The sequence below is a fragment of the Stegostoma tigrinum genome, chromosome 4 (assembly GCF_030684315.1).
Source record: "Stegostoma tigrinum isolate sSteTig4 chromosome 4, sSteTig4.hap1, whole genome shotgun sequence".
Taxonomy (NCBI): domain Eukaryota; kingdom Metazoa; phylum Chordata; class Chondrichthyes; order Orectolobiformes; family Stegostomatidae; genus Stegostoma; species Stegostoma tigrinum.
The window spans coordinates 2,714,002-2,738,717 of NC_081357.1; the positions used below are offsets into that span (position 1 = coordinate 2,714,002).

Below are 24,716 nucleotides of genomic sequence, written 5' to 3' on the forward strand. Positions count from 1 at the left end.
GGTGGGAAGAGGTGTATTCCAGATAGCTGTGGGAGTTGGTGGGCTTGAAATGGACATGGGTTTCAAGGTGGTTGCCTGAGATGAAGACAGAGAGGTCCAGGAAGATGAGGGATGTGTTGGAGATGGCCCAGGTGAACTTGAGGTTGGGGTGGAAGGTGTTGGTGAAGTGAATGAACTGTTTGAGCTCCTTGTGGGAGCACGAGGCAGCGCCGATACAGTCATCAATGTAACGAGGAAGAGGTGGGGTTTGGTGCCTGTGTAGGTGCGGAAGAGGGACTGTTCCACGTAACCTACAAAGAAGCAGGCATAGCTTGGGCCCACGTGGGTACCCATGGCCAGCCCCTTTGTCTGTAGGAAGTGGGAGGAATCAAAAGAGAAGTTGTTGAGGGCGAGGATGAGCTTGGCTAGGCGGATGAGGGGGTTGGTGGACAGGGCCTGGTTGGGCCTGCGGGACAGGAAGAAGTGGAGGGCCTTTAGGCCATCTGCATGACGGACTGGACGTCCATGATGAAAATGAAGTGTTGGGGTCACGATCAAGGAGGCGGTCGTGAGAGGTGTCGAAGAGTTGGCATCTGGCCTTGACGATGTTGAGGTCAGTGCGCCATACCACAACTGCCGATGTCACTCCACCCACCACCAATGCCGACATCAGTCCACCCATCGCCCCCAAGCTGGCAGCTGCAGAGGAGACAGAAGCACCCAGCCCTGCCGAGTCTTCACCTTCCCCCCAGACCTCCCCCTGATTGAGGACAAACAGTCAGTCCTCAGTAAAGGGCTCACCTTTGTTCCCCCTCCACCCACACATCAGCGAATACCGCTCACACTTGGACATACAGCAGTTTTTCCGGCACCTTCGCCTCCACGCTTACTTCTTTAAACATGAGCCTAACCATCCCTCCACTGGCCCCTTCCTCCTGGACACCACCCCAAGCAAACGTACCCCCCCAAACTCTTCATCTCCAACTGCCATTGAGATATCAATCGCCTCAATCTCTCCACCCCTCTCACCCACTCCAACCTCGCCCCCGCAGAACGTGCAGACCTCCGCTCCCTCTGCTCCAATCCCAACGTCACCATAAAACCTGTGGACAACGGAGTCACAGTTGTAGTATGGCGGACTGACCTTTACATCGCCGAGGCCAGACGCCAACTCTCCAACATCTCCCACCATGGCCTCCTTAATCATGACCCCAACAACTCATTTTCACCACGGACGTCCAGTCCCTAAACACCTGCATTCCCCATGCAAATGGCCTAAAGGCCCTCCGGTTCTTCCTGTCCCACAGGCCTGGCCAGTCCCCCTCCAATGACACCCTCATCCACCTAGCCAAACTGTCCTCACCCTCAACAACTTCTCTTTCAATTCCTCCCACTTCCTGCAGACAAAGTGGGTGGCCATGGGTACCCGCATGGGCCCAAGCTATGCCTGCCTCTTTGTAGGTGACGTGGAACAGTCCCTGTTTCGCACCTACACAGGCCCCAAACCTGTATGATGACTGTATTGGTGCCACCTTGTGCTCCCACTAGGAGCTCGAACAGTTTATTCTCTTCACCAACAACTTCTCCCCAACCTTAGGTTCACCTGGACCATCTCCATTACATCCCTCACCTTCCGGGACCTCTCTGTCTCCATCTCTGGCAACCACCTGGAAACTGATATCCATTTCAAGCCCACCGACTCCTACAGCTACCGAGAATACACCTTCCTGCAAAAATGTCATCTCCAATTCCCAATTTCTTCGCCTTTGCCGCATCTGCTCCCAGGATGAGGCATTCCATCTCAGATGTCCTCATTTTTCAGGGACTGCAACATCCCCCCCACAGTGGTCGAGAACGCCCACGACCGTGTCTCCTGCAATTCCTGCAACTCACCCTTCACATCCCCTCCCTGCAATACCAATTAAAACAGAATCCCCCTCGTCCTCACGTACCACCCCACCAACGTCCAGATCCAATGCATCATCTTCTGACACTTCCGCCATCTCCAATCCAACCCCACCACCAAAGACATTTTTCTCTCCCCACCCTCGTCTGCTTTCTGGAGGGACCATTCTCTCTGTGACTCCCTTGTCCGCTTCACACTCCCCTCCAGCCCCACGACACCCGGCACTTTCCCCTGCAATCGCAGAAAGTGCTTACCTGTCCCTACACATCCTCCTTCACTCCCACCCCAGGCCCCAAGAATATGTTTCCACATCAAACAGATGATCACCTGCACATCCACCAATGTGGTATACTGCATCTACTGTTCCCGTTGTGGCCTTCTCCACATCGGGGAAACCAAGCGGAGGCTTGGGGACCGCTTTGTAGGACACCTACGCTCAGTTCGCACTAAACAACTGCACCTCCCAGTCGCAGGCCACTTCAACTTCCCCTCCCATTCCTCAGACGACATGTCCATCCTGGGCCTCCTGCAGTGCCACAATGATGCCACCTGAAGGTTGCAGGAACAGCACCTCATGTTCCGCTTGGGAACCCTGTAGCCCAATGGTATCAATCTGGATTTCACAAGCTTCAAAATCTCCCCTCCACCTACTGCATCACAAAACCAGCCCAGCTTGTTCCCACTTCCCTAACCTGTCCTCCCTTCCACCTATCCCACCTAGCCCTAGTCCCACCTCCTACCTACTAACCATCCTCCCTGGACTGAACTATCTCCTCCCTAACTCCCACCCACACTTACCTTTACTGGCTCCATCCCTGCCTTTTTGACCTGTCTGTCTCCTTTCCACCTATCTTCTCCTTTATCCATCTTGTATCCACCTCCCCCACCTCTCCCTATTTATTTCAGAACTCCCTTCCCCTCCCCCATTTCTGAAGAAGGGTCTCGGCCCGAAACGTCAGCTTTCCTGCTCCTCTGATGCTGCTTGGCCTGCTGTGTTCATCCAGCTCCACACCTTGTTATCCCATTGCAGACTGTGTTCTACACACACATCCTCAGGCCTATGAGGGCGAGTATTCCAGGATTTTAACTTAATGGTATTGAAGGAAAGGAGATATATTTCCAAGTTAGGATGGTGAGTGGCTTGGAGGGGAGCTTGCACGGGGTGATGTTCCCATGTATCTGCTGCCCTTCTCCTTTTCAGTGGTAAAGGCACAGGTTTGGGAGGAGCCAAAGCCCTTCGCCCCACCTAGATAATAAAATGTGAGGCTGGATGAACACAGCAGGCCAAGCAGCATCTCAGGAGCACAAAAGCTGACGTTTCGGGCCTGGACCCTTCATCAGAGAGGGGGATGGGGGGAGGGAACTGGAATAAATAGGGAGAGAGGGGGAGGCGGACCGAAGATGGAGAGTAAAGAAGATAGGTGGAGAGGGTGTAGGTGGGGAGGTAGGGAGGGGATAGGTCAGTCCAGGGAAGACGGACAGGTCAAGGAGGTGGGATGAGGTTAGTAGGTAGCTGGGGGTGCGGCTTGGGGTGGGAGGAAGGGATGGGTGAGAGGAAGAACCGGTTAGGGAGGCAGAGACAGGTTGGACTGGTTTTGGGATGCAGTGGGTGGGGGGGAAGGGCTGGGCTGGTTGTGTGGTGCAGTGGGGGGAGGGGATGAACTGGGCTGGTTTAGGGATGCAGTGGGGGAAGGGGAGATTTTGAAACTGGTGAAGTCCACATTGATACCATATGGCTGCAGGGTTCCCAGGCGGAATATGAGTTGCTGTTCCTGCAACCTTCGGTCCTCCCTCCTTCCCCCCACCTACTGTGTGTGTTTTATTTCCTTTGTTCATTCACGGGATGAGGGCATCACCAGCCAGGCAGCATTTATTGTCCATTCCTAATTGCCCAGAGGGCAGTTCAGAGTCATCCACATTATTGTGGGATTGGAGTCACATGTTGGCCAGATTGGTAAGGATGGCAGTTTCCTTCCCTGTGGGGCATTAGTGAACCAGGTGAATTTTTCCGACAATTGACAATGGATTCATGGTCATCATTAGACTCTGAATTCCATACATTTTATTGCATTCAGATTTGGGGTCTCTGGACTGATACTCCTATAATAATACCACTTGGCCATCACCTCCCCAACTGTCACGTTCGGTGCTCAGTGAGTGTTCGGAATCTCACCCTTTCGGGAATTTTATCCTTGTCCAGTTTGAGGAGGTGCTTCAGGAAGCTGGGATCTCCGAGCAGCAGCTTGGCTGTGGTCCACTGGGGGCTCTTCTGCAGCAATACACAGACTGCATTCATCACTGTGAGGACCAAAGTTGGTGGGCTGGTGTAGACTCTGCACACACAGGGTCAAGAGGGTTAGTATGAGAAAAATACAGAACTTTCATTTTTATTCCATATTTAGCTCGTCAAAATGGAAGACTTGATTTTTATTTCATTTTTTGGAGTTTTTGTGAGCTTGGTGATGAGGGATCAGGAAGTCTGTTTGATTACCTGCATTTTAAAGTAAATTATAGATTTTTTGAACTCAAGAGATGGTATCTAGTAATTTAGTGCCTTAAATAAATGGGTGGGAAAACATGTTGCCTAGTGACCAGTGTCCAGTGTATCACAGTGTTGTGAAAATGGTTTCTATTAAACATCGTTTGAAGGATTTACATTTTGAAGGGCTGTGGGGAAATAAATTTATTTCAAGTCTTGAGGACAATTGTAGAGTGATCTCTTTAAAGTGATCATGAAAGGTTCATTGTAGCAAGATCTTAAAAAGATCTTTATAAATTGAGATTCCTGTATGTCTGCTGGCTTTCCTTTCAACCCTGGCACTGCTGATTTGAACAGTGACTGGATTGTAGAGGTGTTTGCTTTATTCAGATCAGGTGGCGGAAAGCCTGCTGAGAACAAGCTGCCCAAATGATCTGTCCAACTTCAGAAAAGAAAACATATGATATCAGTTTAAAGTAAAATATGATCTTTTGAAAGAACAACCGAAAGAACATTTCATTGCTTTAGAAAACTGCATCTGCAAGACTTCAGAGACAGCCATGCATGATGAGGGATTAGACTACACTTGTCAGAATATCAAAGCAACAGGCTAAGGAACATAGATAATAAAATGTGAAGCTGGATGAACACAGCAGGCCCAGCAGCATCTCAGGAGCACAAAAGCTGACGGTTCGGGCCTAGACCCTTCATCAGAGAGGGGGATGGGTGAGGGTTCTGGAATAAATAGGGAGAGAGGGAGAGGCGGACCGAAGATGGAGAGAAAAGAAGATAAGTGGAGAGGAGAGTATAGGTGGGGAGGTAGGGAGGGGATAGGTCAGTCCAGGGAAGACGGACAGGTCAAGGAGGTGGGATGAGGTTAGTAGGTGGGAGATGGAGGTGCCGCTTGGGGTGGGAGGAAGGGATAGGTGAGAGGGAGAACAGGTTAGGGAGGCAGAGACAGGTTGGACTGGTTATGGGATGCAGTGGGGGGAGGGGAAGAGCTGGGCTGGTTGTGTGGTGCAGTGGGGGGAGGGGACGAACTGGGCTGGTTTTGGGATGCGGTGGGGGAAGGGGAGATTTGGAAGTTGGTGAAGTCCACATTGATACCATTGGGCTGTAGGGTTCCCAAGCGGAATATGAGTTGCTGTTCCTGCAACCTTCGGGTGGCATCATTGTGGCACTGCAGGAGGCCCATGATGGACATGTCATCAAGAGAATGGGAGGGGGAGTGGAAATGGTTTGCGAATGGGAGGTGCAGTTGTTTATTGCGAACCGAGCGGAGGTGTTCTGCAAAGCGGTCCCCAAGCCTCCACTTGGTTTCCCCAATGTAGAGGGAGCCACACCGGGTACAGTGGATGCAGTATACCACATTGGCAGATGTGCAGGTGAACCTCTGCTTAATGTGGAAAGTCATCTTGGGGCTTGGGATAGGGGTGAGGGAGGAGGTGTGGGGGCAAGTGTAGCATTTCCTGCGGTTGCAGGGGAAGGTGCCGGGTGTGGTGGGGTTGGAGGGCAGTGTGGAGCGAACAAGGGAGTCACGGAGAGAGTGGTCTCTCCGGAAAGCAGACAGGGGTGGGGATGCAAAAATGTCTTGGGTGGTGGGGTCGGATTGTAGATGGCGGAAGTGTCGGAGGATGATGCGTTGTATCCGGAGGTTGGTGGGGTGGTGTGTGAGATCCTCTTGGGGCGGTTGTGGCGGGGGTGGGGTGTGAGGGATGTGTTGCGGGAAATGCGGGAGACGCGGTCGAGGGCGTTCTCGACCACTGTGGGGGGAAGTTGCGGTCCTTGGAGAACTTGGACATCTGGGATGTGCGGGAGTGGAATGCCTCATCGTGGGAGCAGATGCGGCGGAGGCGGAGGAATTGGGAATAGGGGATGGAATTTTTGCAGGAGGGTGGGCGGGAGGAGGTGTATTCTAGGTAGCTGTGGGAGTCGGTGGGCTTGAAATGGACATCAGCTACAAGCTGGTTGCCTGAGATGGAGACTGAGAGATCCAGGATCTCTCCGTGACTCCCTTGTTCGCTCCACACTGCCCTCCAACCCCACCACACCCGGCACCTTCCCCTGCAACCGCAGGAAATGCTACACTTGCCCCCACACCTCCTCCCTCACCCCTATCCCAGGCCCCAAGATGACTTTCCACATTAAGCAGAGGTTCACCTGCACATCTGCCAATGTGGTATACTGCATCCACTGTACCCGGTGTGGCTACCTCTACATTGGGGAAACCAAGCGGAGGCTTGGGGACCGCTTTGCAGAACACCTCCGCTCGGTTCGCAGTAAACAACTGCACCTCCCAGTCGCAAACCATTTCCACTCCCCCTCCCATTCTTTAGATGACATGTCCATCATGGGCCTCCTGCACTGCCACAATGATGCCACCCAAAGGTTGCAGGAACAGCAACTCATATTCCGCCTGGGAACCCTGCAGCCTAATGGTATCAATGTGGACTTCACCAGCTTCCAAATCTCCCCTTCCCCCACCGCATCCCAAAACCAACCCAGTTCGTCCCCTCCCCCCACTGCACCACACAACCAGCCCAGCTCTTCCCCTCCACCCACTGCATCCCAAAACCAGTCCAACCTGTCTCTGCCTCCCTAATCTGTTCTTCCTCTCACCCATCCCTTCCTCCCAACCCAAGCCGCACTTCCATCTCCTACTTACTAACCTCATCCCACCTCCTTGACCTGTCCGTCTTCCCTGGACTGACCTATCCCCTCCCTACCTCCCCACCTATACTCTCCTCTCCACCTATCTTCTTTTCTCTCCATCTTCGGTCCGCCTCCCCCTCTCTCCCTATTTATTCCAGAACCCTCACCCCATCCCCCTCTCTGATGAAGGGTCTAGGCCCGAAACGTCAGCTTTTGTGCTCCTGAGATGCTGCTTGGCCTGCTGTGTTCATCCAGCCTCACATTTTATTATCTTGGATTCTCTAGCATCTGCAGTTCCCATTATCACAGGCTAAGGAACATCCTATGCTTTATCAAGAATAACCCACCAAGCAATGTGATTTTTTAAAAAATTTCTGAAGAGCAATCTGTCTTTTTTTGTCTCTTTTCCTGGAGAGAGAGAGTGAGAATATATGTGTGTGTGTTTATATATATGTGTGTGTGTATATATATATGTGTGTGTGTGTGCGAGAGAGTGTGTGTCTATGTGAGAGCATGTGATGTGTGTGTGTGTGTGTGTGTGTGTGTGTGTGTTTGGTGGGGTATGGGGAGTGTGTACGGCTGATAGGTTTATGTGTGTGTGTGTTTACGTGTCTGTGCATTGAACTGTGTGTGCTAGAAATGACATCAATGGAGAGAGAAACAGATTTACGGATGTTATCACTGCACGCAGTTTCGCCTTCATAACTCTCTTCAACCCTCTCCTGATTTTGCTAATGTCTATCAAATTGGGAGAGAATCACCTTTTCTAGGTAAGTAATTTTCCTCATCTGTAGTCATACTTTAATAAATCTCTCTGCACTTTCTCTAGGGTCTTCATATTTGTCTAAAAATGTAATATATAAAACTGCACACTGCACTCCAGCTGATTCATATAGATTTGGCATTGATTGTTTTGTTTTGTTTTGTACTGATATGATCTCAAACTAAAATCTGGCTTGATAGATCAGAGGATTTCTAAAGAGTTTTACCAAAGTTGAAAAAAATTACAGCAACTGAAACATAACCTCACACTATTATAGATCTAATGTTAACAATAAACAGAAGCTAACGTCATGAAGGATAAAGACAAGTAGAACAAACAATTCATAGAAAACACACATTCAAAGACTTTGAGTCTCTTAGCAAAAATACAATCCTATTAACTTCAAAACATTCCTTTACAGATCCCAAAAAGTATTCACAGTTTTCACATCAGACAGAAACTCTTTGGCTTCAATTTCTAGAGTGGAGAATCTGAGAACCTCTTCCAAAGTCTTCTCAACTTCAAATAGCTACTGCAGGGTTTTAACCAAACACTTCTGGATAATATTACTAAATTTCTTACTCTAAACTTATTTTTAGAATAAATTCAAACTATCTTCTCCCTTTCTTAGAGGCAACTGCTTTAAACATTCATCTTCAACGAAGACATCTTCAGAACTTCCCCAATCTGAAACAAAAATTGGAAGATCTTTCTCTATGTCACGGACATTTCCCCCAAGCTTGAAAAAGCACAAAACCTTCCATTGGAAGCCCTACTTTGTATTTTGTTTGCTCATAAACTCTCCCAATTAGTTATCGGAGGCTATCTCTCAAACCGTTTTAAACTATAACACCATGGCTACAAAAATACTGAAGTTAATCATTAAACCCCTTCAGGTACACAAAAAACCCATTGGCTACTAATTAAAAATTCAAACGTCCAAATTCATACAGACATTAAAATATGGATAAATAACACACCCTACTTCACACAATGTTGTGTCTACTAATAAATGAAGGATTCTGTATTCCTTTTTACAATAAACTTTCAAAACTTTCTGTTTATGTACCTCCATGGCTCTCTGTCAGAGTATAACTCAAAGTTGGAATGCATTTTGAAATGAGAACAGGTGCACCTTTGCACTAGCACCATACCTGATCTCTGAAATATCGCTCTTATCCAGGGCTTGGAGAGCGACAATGGCCTTTTCCAAAATAGGAAGCACGTCGTTCAGTTCATTGGTCGCTTGCTGCAAGTCAACATCAAAGTTCCTTTAAATTGGTAAATGGAGCTCACTGACATGAAGAAAGTGAGAATGAACAGGAGGGTTACATCCTGGCTTAGTTAAGAACTTCACCAATATGGTCCTATTCTTCCCTCTCCCAACCTCTCCCATCACATCCAGCTCCAGACTGAGATAGTGGCAGATGAAAATGGTGGATGACACATTGAGCTCCCAGCCTCAGTCCCAAATGAACACGTTTGTATAGGTGGATGGAAGCAGATGGTATACAGTGGGAAACCTAAACTCAGCAGAGTCATTTGAACTGTGTGTTGAGTTCAAACAGACCCTATTTTGGTTGCCATTTGTGTCTCAACTTGCAGTGTTGGAGTCACAACTTGTGTAGCAACAAGAACACTCTTGAACAATTGATAAAAATAAGTCTAGGCTCATATATGAAAGTTTTAAGTTCCCCACTCTTTAAACGGAAAAAAAAACTTTTTAAAATTCATTCATGGGATGAGGGCATTATTTATCGCCTATCTCTAATTATCCAGAGGGCAATTCAAAGTCTACCACATTACTGTGAGTCTGGAGTCACATATAGGCCAGACCAGGTAAGGATGGCACTTTCCTTCCCTAAAGGGCAGTAGTGAACCAGATGGGCTTTTCCTGTAACAATCAATTCATAGTCATCATTAGACATTTGTTTGCAGATATTCATTGAATTTAAATTCCACCATTGATTGACAGGACTTGAACCCAGGTCCCCAGGACCTTATCTGGGTCTCTGGGTTAACAGATAATACCACTAGGCTTTTACCTCCCCTGAAGCTGTCAGTAAGAGTTAAAAAGACTTCTTTGATTGACAGGCCATCTGGTGTAGTTTAGAAAAATACCAACTGGTCTTGCAGTTACAGGAGTTGTTTGTGAAATTTCCCCAAGGGTGTTTTTTTATCTCTTCTTTATTCACTGATGAGACATGGACATTGCTGGGTGGGCCAGCATTTACTGCTCAACCCTTTGACATAGTGTCTGAAGAGAATTTTATTTTTCAAAGAAGTTAACCCCTTTAGGAAATTTGAAATCTTTGAACTACTGCACAAGGTGCCAATGGCTTAGTGATATTATTGGTAGACAATTAATCCAGAAACTCAACTAATGTTCCAGGGACCCGGGTAAAAATCACACTGCAGCAGATAGTGGAATTTGAATTCAAGAAAGAATCTGGAATTAAGAATCTAATGATGACCGTGAAACCATTGTTGACTGTCGGAAAAACCCATCTGGGTCACTAATGTTGTTTAGGGAAGGAAATCTGTCATCCTTGGAGACAGTAAGGACTTGGCCTGGAAGCTAGAGTCAATAAATGTGGAGCTGGAAAAGCAGAGCAGGTCAGGCAGCTTCTGAGGAGCAGGGAAGTCAATGCTTCAGGCCAAAACTCTTTGTCAGATCTGCCATCCTTACCTGGTCTGGCTTACATGTGACTCCAGTCCCACAGCAATATGCTGGACTCCTAACTGCACACTGGGCAATTAGAGATGGGCAATAAATGCTGGTCTATTTGTGTTTTCCGCCTCCCTCCAACAGATTGTTTATTAGTTTTAAAAAATATACGGAACAAAGCTCCCCATACACGGTCTTCATCCAGCACATCCAGGGCCGGGACAGTGCGGGGATCGATACAGAATAACGTTCACTCTACACTGTCCCCCTATCAAACACACCAAGGATAGGGACAGTGGGAGGATAGATACAAAATAAAACTCTCCTGACACTGACACCATCAAACGCTCTCTAGACAGGTACAGCACAGGGTTAGATACAGAGTAAACATCCCCAACTCTTCTAAAGCAAAACTAAAGTTCCCTTGACACTGTCCCTGTTAAACATTCCCCAGATAGGGACAGTACAGGATTAGATTCAGAGTAAAGATTCCTGTGCTCTTTTAAATTGAAATTAAAGCTCCCTCTGCTCTTTTAAACTGAATGTAAAACTCCCTTTGACACTGTCCCCATTAAAGACACTCATGACAGGTACAGCATAGGATCAGATACAGAGTAAAGCCTCCCCTACTCTTTTAAACCAAAGTTCCCTCAACATCGTTGAGAGGGAGAGGGTGGGGGAGCACAAACTTGGAGAGAGGGAGCGGGGGGAACACAAGCTGGGAGAAAGAGGGAGGGGGGGAACACAAACTTGGAGAAAGGGAGGAGGGGGAACACAGACTTGGAGAGTGGGGGGGGAGGAGAACACAAACTGTGAGCCAGAGAAGAAGAAACATAAACAGGGGGTGAGAGAGAAAGACAGAGAGAGAGAGAGAGAAAGAGAGAGAGAGAGGTGGGGGTGGGGAAACACAACCTTGGAACATTCAAACAGTGGGCAAATATCAGCTCATGTTAATTAAATGCCAAATATTTAAGCATTGCATCAGCAATGTCAAAAGTGCCAGCTTAGTTTTACAGGATGCATCTAACCAGAGCTGAGAAGTGATCTGAGTGAGGGCCTCAGTATAACCTCCGCACCTTGTGGTCAGAGTTAAATGGAGTCAAATCGCAGCGATTACCTCAGCGTATTCCTGCACAATCCGAGTCTCTTCAGCCATAATCTCCTCTTCGTGTTTCACAATGGCACGCACCTCTTCCACGGCCTCAGTATCATCTTTAAGTTTCTGCATTAACTGTTCAATCTCCTGCAGATAGAATAGGTCTGGTTATCCCTGCACCTCTCCTGCACCACCCGCTCCCCCCCGCCCCACTCCGCTCCCCCCCCCCCCACACACACACACACACACACACACACACACACACAAACAAATCTCCACTGTATATCTGACGCCATTCCAACTTACAACCGTTTTCGTAATTTGTCACAATAAAATCTCCACCAATCACAGCTGAGTAATGTAGGAGCAGAAAGTGGCCTTTCGGCCCTTTCACCCTGTTCTGTCACTCAGTGATGTCATGGCAAATCTGCATCTTATGGCATCCACCTGTCTTGGTATCACAGCCATCAAAACTGTCAAAGTAGAATAGATTCCCTACAGTGTGGAAACAGGCCCTTCGGCCCAACAAGTCCACACCGCCCCTTGGAGCATCCCACCCAGATCCATCCCCCTATAACCCACACACACCCCTGAACACAACGGGCAATTTAGTACAACCCACCTAGCCTGCACATCTTTGGACCATGGGAGTAAACCGGAGCACTGGAAGAACCTCACACAGACACGGGGAGAATGTGCAAACTCCACACAGATGGTCGCCTGAGGCTGGAATCAAGCCCAGTTCCCGAGCACTCTGAAGCTGCAGTGCTAGCAACTGAGCCACCGTGACACCGAACAAAGTTTCAGTTTAGGAATTTCTAACTGGTGTTTTGAGAGAGGGAAAATGTGCTGGATGCTACCATTGCACGTGTCAGATCTAAGCTTCTTGACATTATCCCTCAGAAGCCCACCTCTAACTGTGAGTTACTGCTCTCTTCTCCTTGGCTCCTTTATGGTGGATACAGCTTCTCCCCAACAACTCAAGCAGTCAAACACACTCATCTCCAGCCAAGGGAATACAAGCAAGGTAGCTGCAACCTTTTCTCATTAAACTGCTTTAGGGCCCTGTATCATGTTGTGCTGAGGATAACATTCCTGAGGTGCAGTGATTAGAATATGTGGTGCCAATTATCTGACTCAAAATCCCCTAGAACTAGCATTGTCTTGTACGCATCAATTAGTGTTACTTGTTTTTTCAAATTGCAAAGAACTCCTGACATATTCTTTCTGTTTAAAAGTAGTGTCCCATGGGGTCTTCACACCGGTCAATGGTAACACCCAGAACGTACTAATGGATGATTCACTGATGGGAATGTCAGGGGGACATTGTTTACATTCTCTCTTGTTGGAGATGGCTGGCACTGCCTTTGAAGCATACTGTCATGGGAGGTGGTATTATTGATAAGGCCAGCATTTGTTGCCAGTCCCAAATTGTCCTTGATCTGATTGGTTTGCTGGGCCCTTTCAGAGGGCAGTTTTGAGTCAGCCACAGCCTCCCTCACTTGCTGCCATGTCAGAATTTATCCACATGCCCAGAAATAATTAAGCTGACCCTCTGAACGACAGTCCAGTCAAATTACACCGAGGCCACAATCTCACTTTTAGAAACATACTTTCTTCCTGTAGAAATATTTACCCAAATCTGCAAAACGTTTTGGAAAATCATGACAGTTTTCTTCCAGGATCCCTCCTGGTCATGAATGTTAATGCACCCTGTAAAATGATGCCTCTTCTGCCAATTACATTAAGTCTGTATCCTCTGAAGCTAACCCCCAGTCACCGGAGATAATGGGAATTGCAGATGCTGGAGAATCCGAGATAACAAAGTGTGGGGCTGGATGAACACAGCAGGCCAAGCAGCATCTCAGGAGCCCAAAAGCTGACGTTTCAGGCCTAGACCCGTCATCAGAAAAGGGGGATGAGGAGAGGGTTCTGAAATAAATAGGGAGAGAGGGGGAGACGGACTGAAGATGGATAGAGGAGAAGATAGGTGGAGAGGAGAGTATGGGTGGGGAGGTGGGGAGGGGATAGGTCAGTCCAGGGAGGATGAACAGGCTAAGGGGACAGGATGAGGTTAGTAAGTAGGAAATGGAGCTGCAGCTTGAGGTGGGAGGAGTGCATAGGTGAGAGGAAGAACAGGTTAGGGAGGCAGGGACGAACTGAGCTGGTTTTGGGATGCAGTGGGAGGAGGGGAGATTTTGAAGCTTGTGAAGTCCACATTGATACCATTGGGCTGCAGGGTTCCCAAGCGGAATATGAGTTGCTGTTCCTGCAACCTTCGGGTGGCATCATTGTGGCACTGCAGGAGGCCCATGATGGATATGTCATCTAAAGAATGGGAGGGGGAGTGGAAATGGTTTGCGACTGGGAGGTGCAGTTGTTTGTTGCGAACCGAGCGGAGGTGTTCTGCAAAGTGGTCCCCAAGCCTCTGCTTGGTTTCCCCAATGTAGAGGAAGCCACAATGGGTACAGCGGATGCAGTATACCACATTGGAGGATGTACAGGTGAACATCTGCTTGTTGTGGAAAGTCATCTTGGGGCCTGGGATGGGGGTGAGGGGTGGTGTGGGGGAAAGTGTAGCACTTCCTGCGGTTGCAGGGGAAAGTGCCGGGTGTGGTGGGGTTGGAGGGGAGTGTGGAGAGGACAAGGGAGTCGCAGAGAGAGTGGTCTCTCCGGAAGGCAGACAAGGGTGGGGATGGAAAAATATCTTGGGTGGTGGGGTCGGGTTGTAGATGGCGGAAGTGTCGGAGGATGATGTGTTGTATCCAGAGGTTGGTGGGGTGGTATGTGAGGATGAGGGGGATCCTCTCTTAGCGGTGATTGCGGGAGCAAGGTGTGAGGGATGAGTTGTGAGAAATGCAGGAGACACGGTCAAAGGCATTCTCAACCACTGCGGGGGGATGTTGCGGTCCTTGAAGAATGAATCCATCTGGGATGTGCGGGAGTGGAATGCCACATCCTGGGAGCAGATGCGGCGGAGGCGAAGGAATTGCGAATAGGGGATGGCATTTTTGTAGGAAGGTGGGTGGGAGGAGGTGTATTCTAGGCAGCTGTGCGAGTTGGTGGGCTTGAAATTGACATCAGTTTCTGGGTGGTTGCCTGAGATAGAACATAGAACACAGAACAGTACAGCACAGAACAGGCCCTTCAGCCCACAATGTTGTGCTGACCATCGATCCTCATGTATGCACCCTCAAATTTCTGTGACCATATGCATGTCCAGCAGTCTCTTAAATGACCCCAACGACCTTGCTTCCACAACTGCTGCTGGCAACGCATTCCATGCTCTCACAACCCCCGCCTCTGACATCCCCTCTATATTTTCCTCCAACCAGCTTAAAACTATGACCTCTCGTGCTGGCCATTTCTGTCCTGGGAAATAGTCTCTGGCTATCGACTCTATCTATGCCTCTCATTATCTTGTATACCTCAATTAGGTCCCCTCTCCTCCTCCTTTTCTCCAATGAAAAGAGGCCGAGCTCAGTCAACCTCTCTTCATAAGATAAGCCCTCCAGTCCAGGCAGCATCCTGGTAAACCTCCTCTGAACCCTCTCCAAAGCATCCACGTCTTTCCTATAATAGGGCGACCAGAACTGGACGCAGTATTCCAAGTGCGGTCTAACCAAAGTTTTGTGGAGGTGCAACAAGATCTCACGACTCTTAAACTCAATCCCCCTGTTAATGAAAGCCAAAACTCCGTATGCTTTCTTAACAACCCTGTCCACTTGGGTGGCCATTTTCAGGGATCTATGTATCTGCACACCAAGATCCCTCTGTTCCTCCACACTGCCAAGAATCCTATCCTTAATCCTGTACTCAGCTTTCAAATTCGACCTTCCAAAATGCATCACCTCGCATTTATCCAGGTTGAACTCCATCTGCCACCTCTCAGCCCATCTCTGCATCCTGTCAATGTCCCGCTGCAGCCTACAACAGCCCTCTATACTGTCAACGACACCTCCGACCTTTGTGTTGGCTGCAAACTTGCTGACCCATCTTCAATCCCCTCATCCAAGTCATTAAAGTCAAGATGGAGACAGAAAGGTCCAGGAAGGAGAGGGAGGTATCAGAGATGGTCCAGGTGAACTTAAGGTTGGGGTGGAAGGTGTTGGTAAAGTGGATGAACTGTTCGAGCTCCTCACGGGAGCACGAGGTGGCGCCAATACAGTCATCAATGTAACGGAGGAAGAGGTGGGGTTTTGGGCCTGTGTAGGTGTGGAAGAGGGACTGTTCCACGTAACCTACAAAGAGGCAGGCATAGCTTAGGCCCATGTAGGTACCCATGACCACCCACTTTGTCTGTAGGAAGTGGGAGGAATTGAAAGAGAAGTTGTTGAGGGTGAGGACGAGTTTGGCTAGGCGGATGAGGGTGTTGGTGGAGGGGGACTGGTCAGACCTGCAGGACAGGAAGAAGTGGAGGGCCTTTTGGCCATCTACATGGGGAATGCAGGTGTATTGGGACTGGACATCCATTGTGAAAATGAGGTGTTGGGGATGGGGCAATTGGAAGTTCTGGAGGAGGTAGAGGGTGTAGGTGGTGTCGCGGATGTAGGAAGGCAGATTCTGGACCAAGGGGGAGAAAAATTTTCTCCTATTTTATATCTTTGTATGCCAGGATGATGAGTGGCTTGGAGGGGAACTTGCAGAGACTTGTGTTCCTGTGTATCTGCTGCCCTTGTCCTTGTCGATGGAAGTGGTTATGGGTTTGGAGGTAATAAAATGTGAGGCTGGATGAACACAGCAGGCCAAGCAGCATCTCAGGAGCACAAAAGCTGACGTTTCGGGCCTAAACCCTTCATCAGAGAGGGGGATGGGGTGAGGGCTCTGGAATAAATAGGGAGAGAGGGGGAGGCGGACCGAAGTTGGAGAGTAAAGAAGATAGGTGGAGAGAGTATAGGTGGGGAGGTAGGGAGGGGATAGGTCAGTACAGGGAAGACAGACAGGTCAAGGAGGTGGGATGAGGTTAGTAGGTAGCTGGGGGTGCGGCTTGGGGTGGGACGAAGGGATGGGTGAGAGGAAGAACAGGTTAGGGAGGCAGAGAAGGTTGGACTGGTTTTGGGATGCAGTGGGTGGGGGGGAAGAGCTGGGCTGGTTGTGTGGTGAAGTGGGGGGAGGGGACGAACTGGGCTGGTTTAGGGATGTACTATCTACAAGTACACACTGCTGCCACTGAGTGTCGGTGGTGGAAGGAGTGGGATGTTTGTGGATGTGGTGCCAATCAAGCGGCTGCTTTGTCCTGGATGGTGTCGAGCTTCTTGAATGTTGTTGGAGCTGCCCCCATCCAGGCAATTGGGGAGTATTCCATCACACTCCTGACTTGTTCTTTGTAGATGATGGTCAAGCTTGAGGAGTCAGGAGGTGAGTTACTTGCCGCAGTATTCCTAGCCTTCACTATAACTTAATCTTGACCTGTCTTTCGAATGTAAACTTTTGAGGTAATGCCACTTGATGGCTCAGTGCAGCTGTTTCATGAAATTCTGGTGTTAAGTTCATACCTTGGTTTTCTGCTCAATTTGTGGTCCTAGTGGCACCAACTCCTCCTGCATCTCTCCAACCATGGAGCTGGCTTCTGAGATCTTTAGCAAACCATTAGCAAAGCGATTTCTGAAAGAACAGCAGAGGAGTGGGAGAGTTGGGTGGTTAGTGAGTATGACTGAAACTGGAGGAGCAGTGTTTTCTCCTGCTAATACAGCTTTCCTTTCAACCTCAACATCTGGCAGAGGAATTGCAAAATAAAAGATGGTCTTTGGTGGAAATGAATGTAAAAGATTGTTTCTTACAAGAAACTCTTGTGATTTTAAGGGGAGGCAACGGCCTAGTGGTATCATTGCTGGGCTGTTAATCCAGAGACCTAGATAATATCCGGGGACCGGGTTTCAAATCCCACCATGGCAGATGGTGGAATTTGAATCCATTGTCCATTGTCAGGAAAAACCCAACTGGTTCACTAATGTCCTTTAGGGAAGGAAACTGCCATCCTTACCTGATCTGGCCTACATGTGACTCCAGACACAGCAATGTGGCTGACTCTGAACTGCCCTCTGGGCAATTAGGGATGGGCAATAAATGCTGTCTGGCCAGTGACACCCTCATCCCAGGAATGAACAAAGGAAAAAAAATTGATTGCAGGAAGGCTTGATTAAGAGAATAATTCTGGTGGCATCTCTCAGGATGAGTGGGAGATCTGAGCCACCCCCCAAGTTGTATGAACTTTCGATCATTTACATGGTGCTGTTTTTCAGGTTATTTCAGTGCTTCTAACAACTGCTGATGTCAGTCTCTGACTAGTGATGCCTGCAGCTATGAATGCCATAATGCCAGAGTGTAGATTTACCTCGAGTTCAGAATGTCTATCTTTTTTTTCTTGAGCAGGTTGGAGAAGCTGTGAATCAACTCTAAGTATTTGCTGGGAGTGACGTAGTAGTATCTCCTCATTTGCTGCCAGAATTGTCGTGCTGCCACTGACACACTTTTGTGAATGTCGACACATACCTTGGCCACACTCTCCTTTAAAGCCTGAAGCAACAAGCAGTCGTACATTAGCAGAGAAACAAAATCCTCAGGATACTGCTGATCTGAAATAAAAACACAAACTAGTGGAAGTACTCAGCATGTCTGTATCTTGAGTTAACAGGCAGAGTAAACAGCACCAAGTTACCAGTGGAACAATGCAGAGGGTCAAGTACAGAAATAATGCTTGAACAAAATCTGCTGAGGCTCTGTTTCTGAGGCATCACTATGTAAGTGCCAGGCTTCCCGAGGCAGAGAGCAGGACAATGTGTCAAATATTTCTAAGCAGGGATTTCGAATGAAAGGAGGAATGTATGAGAAATGTTAAACTATTCATGGATTCTGAGTTTGCAGCAATTACAGGAATGGATTGGAAGCCTCTTCATTCTTATTTCTTGGGTCTCTTGCTCTCACTTGGAGGATTTGTTGGGCTGCAGCGAGATGAACAATCCAAGGAACAGAAAGAAGAGCATCAGAGATAATGGGAACTGCAGATGCTGGAGAATTCCAAGATAATAAAATGTGAGGCTGGATGAACACAGCAGGCCAAGCAGCATCTCAGGAGCACAAAAGCTGACGTTTCGGGCCCGAAACATCAGCTTTTGTGCTCCTGAGATGCTGCTTGGCCTGCTGTGTTCATCCAGCCTCACATTTTATTATCAACAGAAAGAAGAGCGCTGTGTTTGCAACCAGGCAGGTTTAAATGGAGATGCCTGAGGAGGTCAGTCCAACCTGAGGGTACTACATCTGAGAGGGCATACCAAGTCACTAGCGTAACACTTTCAGATATTATGAAGAATGTGTACAGCATCTGCCCCCTTATTTAGGGCGGCACAGTGGCTCAGTGGTTAGCACTGCAGCCTCACAGCGCCAGGGACCCGCGTTCGATTCCCGCCTCAGGCAACTGTCTGTGTGGAGTTTGCACATTCTCCCTGTGTCTGCGTGGGTTTCCTCTGGGTGCTCCAGTTTCCTCCCACAGTCCAAAGATGCACAGGCTAGGTGCATCAGCCATGCTAAATTGCCCGTAGTGTTCAGGGGTGTGTAGGTTATAGGGGGATGGGTCTGGGTGGGATGCTTCAAGGGGTGGTGTGGACTAGTTGGGCCAAAGGGCCTGTTTCCACACTGTAGGGATTCTAATTTAAGGAAGGACACAAATATATTGGAAGCAGTTACTTGACTAATACTGTAACGGGCAAATATCTTATGAGGAAAGGTTGGACAGGCTTGGTTTGTACTGGCTGGTGCTTAGAAGAGTAGGAGGTGGCTTGATTGAAATCTACAAGATTCTGAGGGATATAGACAGGGTACCTGTGGAAATGATACTTCCTCTTGTAGGAGAAAGTAGAATTGGGGGCAATGACCCATTGAAGACAGAGATAAGGAGACTTTTTCCATACAGCTGTTCACAGGTCTTTGTAACAGAGGAAGAGGTGGGGTTTGGAGCCAGTGTAGGTGTGGAAGAGTGGGGTGGCCATGGGTACCCGCATGGGCCCAAGCTATGCCTGCCTCTTTGTAGGTTACGTGGAACAGTCCATCTTCCGCACCTACACTGGCCCCAAACCCCACCTCTTCTTCCATTACATTGATGACTGTATCGGCGCCGCCTCTTGCTCCCCAGAGGAGCTCGAACAGTTCATCCACTTCACCAACACCTTCCACCCCAACCTTCAGTTCACCTGGGCCATCTCCAACACATCCCTCACCTTCCTGGACCTCTAAGTGTCCATCTCAGGCAACCAGCTAGAAACAAATGTCCATTTCAAGCCCACCGACTCCCACAGCTACCTAGAATACACCTCCTCCCACCCACCCCCCTGCAAAAATTCCATCCCCTATTCCCAATTCCTTCGCCTCCGCCGCATCTGCTCCCAGGATGAGGCATTCCACTCCCGCACATCCCAGATGGCCGTGTTCTTCAAGGACCGCAACTTTCCTCCCACAGTGGTCGAGAACGCCCTTGACCATGTCTCCCGCATTTCCCACAACACATCCCTCACACCCTGCCCCTGCCACAACCGCCCCCAGAGGATCCCCCTTGTTCCCACATACCACCCCACCAACCTCTGGATACAACGCTTCATCCTCCGACACTTCTGCCATCTACAATCCGACCCCACCACCCGAGATATTTTTCCATCCCCACCCTTGTCTGCCTTCCGGAGAGACCACTCTCTCCGGGACTCCCTTGTCCGCTCCACACTCCCCTCCAACCCCACCACACCCGGCACATTCCCCTGCAACCACAGTAAGTGCTACACTTGCCCCCACACATCCTCCCTCACCTCCCTCACACCTCCCAGGCCCCAAGATGACTTTCCATATTAAGCAGATGTTCACCTGCACATCTGCCAATGTGGTATACTGTATCCACTGTACCCGTTGTGGCTTTATTTACATTGAGGAAACCAAGCGGAGGCTTGGGGACTGCTTTGCAGAACACCTACGCTCGGTTCGCAATAAACAACTGCGCCTCCCAGTTGTGAACCATTTTAACTCCCCCTCCCATTCCTTAGGCGACATGTCCATCATGGGCCTCCTGCAGTGCCACAATGATGCCACCCAAAGGTTGCAGGAACTGCAACTCATATTCCGCTTGGGAACCCTGCAGCCTAATGGTATCAATGTGGATTTCACCAGCTTCAAAATCTCCCCTTCCCCCAACGCATCCCAAAACCAGCCCAGTTCGTCCCCTCCCCCCACTGCACCACACAACCAGCCCAGCTCGTCCCCTCTCCCCACTGCATCCCAAAACCAGCTTGTCCCGCCTCCCTAACCTGTTCTTCCTCTCACCTATCCCCTCCTCCCACCTCAAGCCGCACCTCCATTTCCCACCTACTCACCTCATCCCACCTCCTTGACCTGTCCGTCTTCCCTGGACTGACCTATCCCCTCCCTACCTCCCCACCTGTACTCTCCTCTCCACCTATCTTCTTTTCTCTCCATCTTCGGTCCGCCTCCCCCTCTCTCCCTATTTATTCCAGTTCCCTCTCCCCATCCCCCTCTCTGATGAAGGGTCTAGGCCCGAAACGTCAGCTCTTGTGCTCCTGAGATGCTGCTTGGCCTGCTGTGTTCATCCAGCCTCACATTTTATTATCTTGGAATTCTCCAGCATCTGCAGTTCCCATTATCTCTGATTACAGTTGCTCATAATTGGAGTGTGTGTTGAGTGAGTCAGACAAAGTGGTACTTTTGGCCGTGCACAGGGTGGGCCCATGGAGGATAAAGAAATAGTGGGAAATAATGGAAACCCAACAGCGCAGGTAACCTGACAGCAGAGATTGTCTGCTTGAGGAATAGGATGGAGATGACACTAAGCAGGATGGTGACAGCAATAAGAAACTTGGGTGGGTTGGTACAATTGGCTAATTGTTTGATACAAATTAGTCACGGAAAGTTATTATTTGTGCTAAAATCAAAAATTCTGTCAATTTCAGTGAAAGGTTGAATTGAATTAGGAGATTCCATCAGTATCAACTGTACAGAGGGTGAAGAAGATAATGACAATGTCTTACCTGCAGGATTTCAGAGGTGAATTCCAATGGGCATATAACAACCCAAACTGGAATCCTAATTAAAGGTTTTATGATGGAACAAGATGAGTAGTCAGGACGCTGTTTCCTTCATTGGCCATTCCTCATTATATAACAGGCCAAGTTCAAGGAATTGGAGAGTTTATTAAATTACACTGAGCCCCCAGATAGAAACTTGTTTTTTCAACTCCAGAGAAAACAGTTCCTAGTCGCACCTTGCCATTCCATTACTAAAGAAATCACAAGACCAGTGTGTGTTTACATTTCTAGCCTGGTTTTTATACATAGCAGCTTGATGTAGCTTTTACCAAGGTGAAACAGGTTGACTCAGTGAAAGTCTATGAAGGAAAGGTTATGAGAAGTCCTGTACTCAAGGAGTAACTGTTATGATAAAGAAACTAAATTGACTACAGGTCTATGCCAGCAGAGATGATAATAACATGTACCTCATCAAAATCCACTTGGGTGAAGTAGGTGTTTGCCACTCTGAGCAGGGCCTCTTTGGGCCACTTGTCATACCAGTCCATGGTGGAACAGTTAACCAGTGAGGGGTTCATCCGACAGCGTTGGCGGAACTTAGATCCAGCGGGGCTGATAGCCAGGGCAATGTGGAGCCTCTCCCGAACACGCTGGAGGGGAAATGAATAAGATCAAGGCTCAAAAGACCCGCTTCAACGCGACTGTCCAATGTGAGCAGTTTTCTCTCACTGCCACCACAGGGGTGACAGAGCAGGATGTTCACTGACTCTCTGATCTCCCTGAGCTGTCCTGGGCCTTTTTCAAAGCAGCAGTCGAACTCGGATTAAATGTGACAATGGCAAATGGAGTATAACAGGGTGTGCCATGAAGTTCAGCGAAAGTAGGAACTGCAGATGCTGGAGAATTTGAGATAACAAGGTGTAGAGCTGGATGAACACAGCAGGCCAAGCCCCATCAGAGGAGAAGGAAAGCTGACGGTTTGGGCCTACACCCTTCTTCAGAAATGGGTCCCATTTCTGAAGAAGGGTCTAGGCCCAAAATGTCAGCTTTCCTGCTCCTCTGATGGGGCTTGGCCTGCTGTGTTCATCCAGATGTACACATTGTTATCTTGGAACTACGATGTTTTTCATTTTTGAAGGGAGAACGAAAGAACAGAGCATTGTTTAAACGGAGACAAATGGCAGAAAACTACAACATAAAAGGACACAGAGAAAGCGAGCTCACAGGTACAGCAGGTAATCAGGAAGGTGCAGGGAATGTTGGCCCTTATTTCAAGGTGGTTGGAGTACAAGAATAGGGAATTCCTATTGCAACTGTACAAGGTGCTGGGTAGACCACATCCAGAACACTGTGATCAATTTTGTCTTCTTATTTAAGAAAAGATATTATTTCACTGGACATAGTTCAGAGAAGGTTCACAAGGCTGGTCCCTGGTATGGAGGGACAGTCTTATAAGCAAAGGCTAAACAGGTTGGACATTTAATCATTGGAATTTAGAAGACCAAAATGTGATCTCATTGAAACATCTTGGATTCTTAAGGAGCTTAACAGGGTCAATGCTGAGAGGATATTTCCACTCATGGGAGAGTCTAGGGGTGGAGGGCATAGTCTCAGAATAAAGGGGCACCAATTTAAGACTGGGATGAGGAGGAATTTCTTCTCTCTGAGGGTTGTAAGTTTTGGAACTCCTTGCTACAGAGAGCTGTGGGGGTAGAACCTTTGAGTATATTTAAGGCTGAGGTAGATAGATTTGTGATCATGAGTGGAGCCGGGTTTAAAGGACAAACACAGGGAAGTGGATGTGTGGAATGTTGGATCAATAATGATCCTATTGCATGGCCGAGCAAGCCTGAGGGACCAAAAAGCCTTCTCCTGTTCCTATTTCTTACAGTCCTAATTAGTTCAGTGGGCCCCTCATTATTTGGAAAAAATATGGTCAGTTATTTGCGGATATTTGGGGACGGGTCGGTTTGGGTGGAAGGTGGTACATTAGTGAAGCATCTATTTTATGTGCCACAACCCACAACCATAGGTGAAAATCTACCCCAAATGGCATGTAAAACCTACACTTCCATGTCATGCTCATTGGAAATTATGTAAGTGGCCTCACCTCCTATCCTTAGGAAAATGCCACATATTATGGGTATGTCTTACCCAGTGACTGTGCCCTCATCTGAACCAGGGGATCATAGTTTGAAATCCCAAGGTGGTGGTGACAGAGCAGGTGGTGCCTGGGCTCCTGTGCCCTGGGCTCATCCATTCTGTCTGCTTTCATTTTTTTTTCTTTTCTTTCAGTTGTTTCTTCTTTTTTCATGATTTGGCAGAAGGTGAGAGAAAGGTGGCTTTATAGAACATGGAACATTACAGCACAGTACAGGCCCTTCGGCCCTCGATGTTGTGCCGACCTGTCATACCGATCTCAAGCCCGTCTAACCTACACTATTCCATGTACGTCCAGGGTCTGGCATGTGGCAGTGGCTAGTAAGCGTGGACTGGGATTCTGGCGGACGATGGTGAGGCAGCTGATGAAAGGCAAGTATAGTGACCTAGGATCAGCTGCTACACTGGCTGGGGTCACATTGGCGATGACAGCCCAACAGTGAAAGATGGCGCCTGAGTAATGGCGACTTTGACCTTCATTGTGTTCGGCTCTGGCAGCAGTAAAGCAGTGATGGGAAGGGCTATGGGCTCTCTTTAATCTGTATTTTTAAAAATTACTCTTAAACCATTCAAAATGGTGCTGGAATCACTGCAAAGGTAGAAGTTTTTCACTATACTGTATTTTTCACTGTTATATACACATGGCAATAAAATCATTCATTCATTTAATCATGCGGCCTAAGGCTGGTATTTACTGTCAAAGCTGTAGTCTTTTAGTTGAGCTGCTAAACTGAAACCTCATCAGCTCTCTCAACAGACCCTATAATATCCAGTCATTGACTCAATCAAAGCAGTTTCAGCTTTTCAACAGCTAGGACATACCCTGTCATGGTCAACTCTGAATCCAGATAATTAGGCCATCCAACTCCATTCCAATCTTCAAAGTACACATTAGAATCCTCACAGCATTCCTCATTAATCAACATCTCATTCTACTGTTTTTCCATTATGCCATGCCTATATTCTACATTCAATAAATATGAGGCTAGTCTGA

General features: G+C 48.3%; 1 protein-coding gene across 1 annotated transcript in view; it reads right to left on the reverse strand.

Moving 5' to 3' along the window:
- LOC125452334 (dynein axonemal heavy chain 6-like) overlaps positions 1-24,716 on the reverse strand; it is a 920,763-nt gene that overhangs the window by 413,459 nt on the left and 482,588 nt on the right. The window contains exons 56-61 of the mRNA XM_059645527.1: positions 22,030-22,212; positions 17,878-18,059; positions 17,039-17,147; positions 11,565-11,690; positions 8,934-9,028; positions 4,059-4,218 (exon numbers count right to left, since the gene is read on the reverse strand). Of these exons, the coding sequence (XP_059501510.1) occupies positions 4,059-4,218; positions 8,934-9,028; positions 11,565-11,690; positions 17,039-17,147; positions 17,878-18,059; positions 22,030-22,212 (855 nt within the window). The remainder of the gene's footprint in view (positions 1-4,058; positions 4,219-8,933; positions 9,029-11,564; positions 11,691-17,038; positions 17,148-17,877; positions 18,060-22,029; positions 22,213-24,716) is intronic.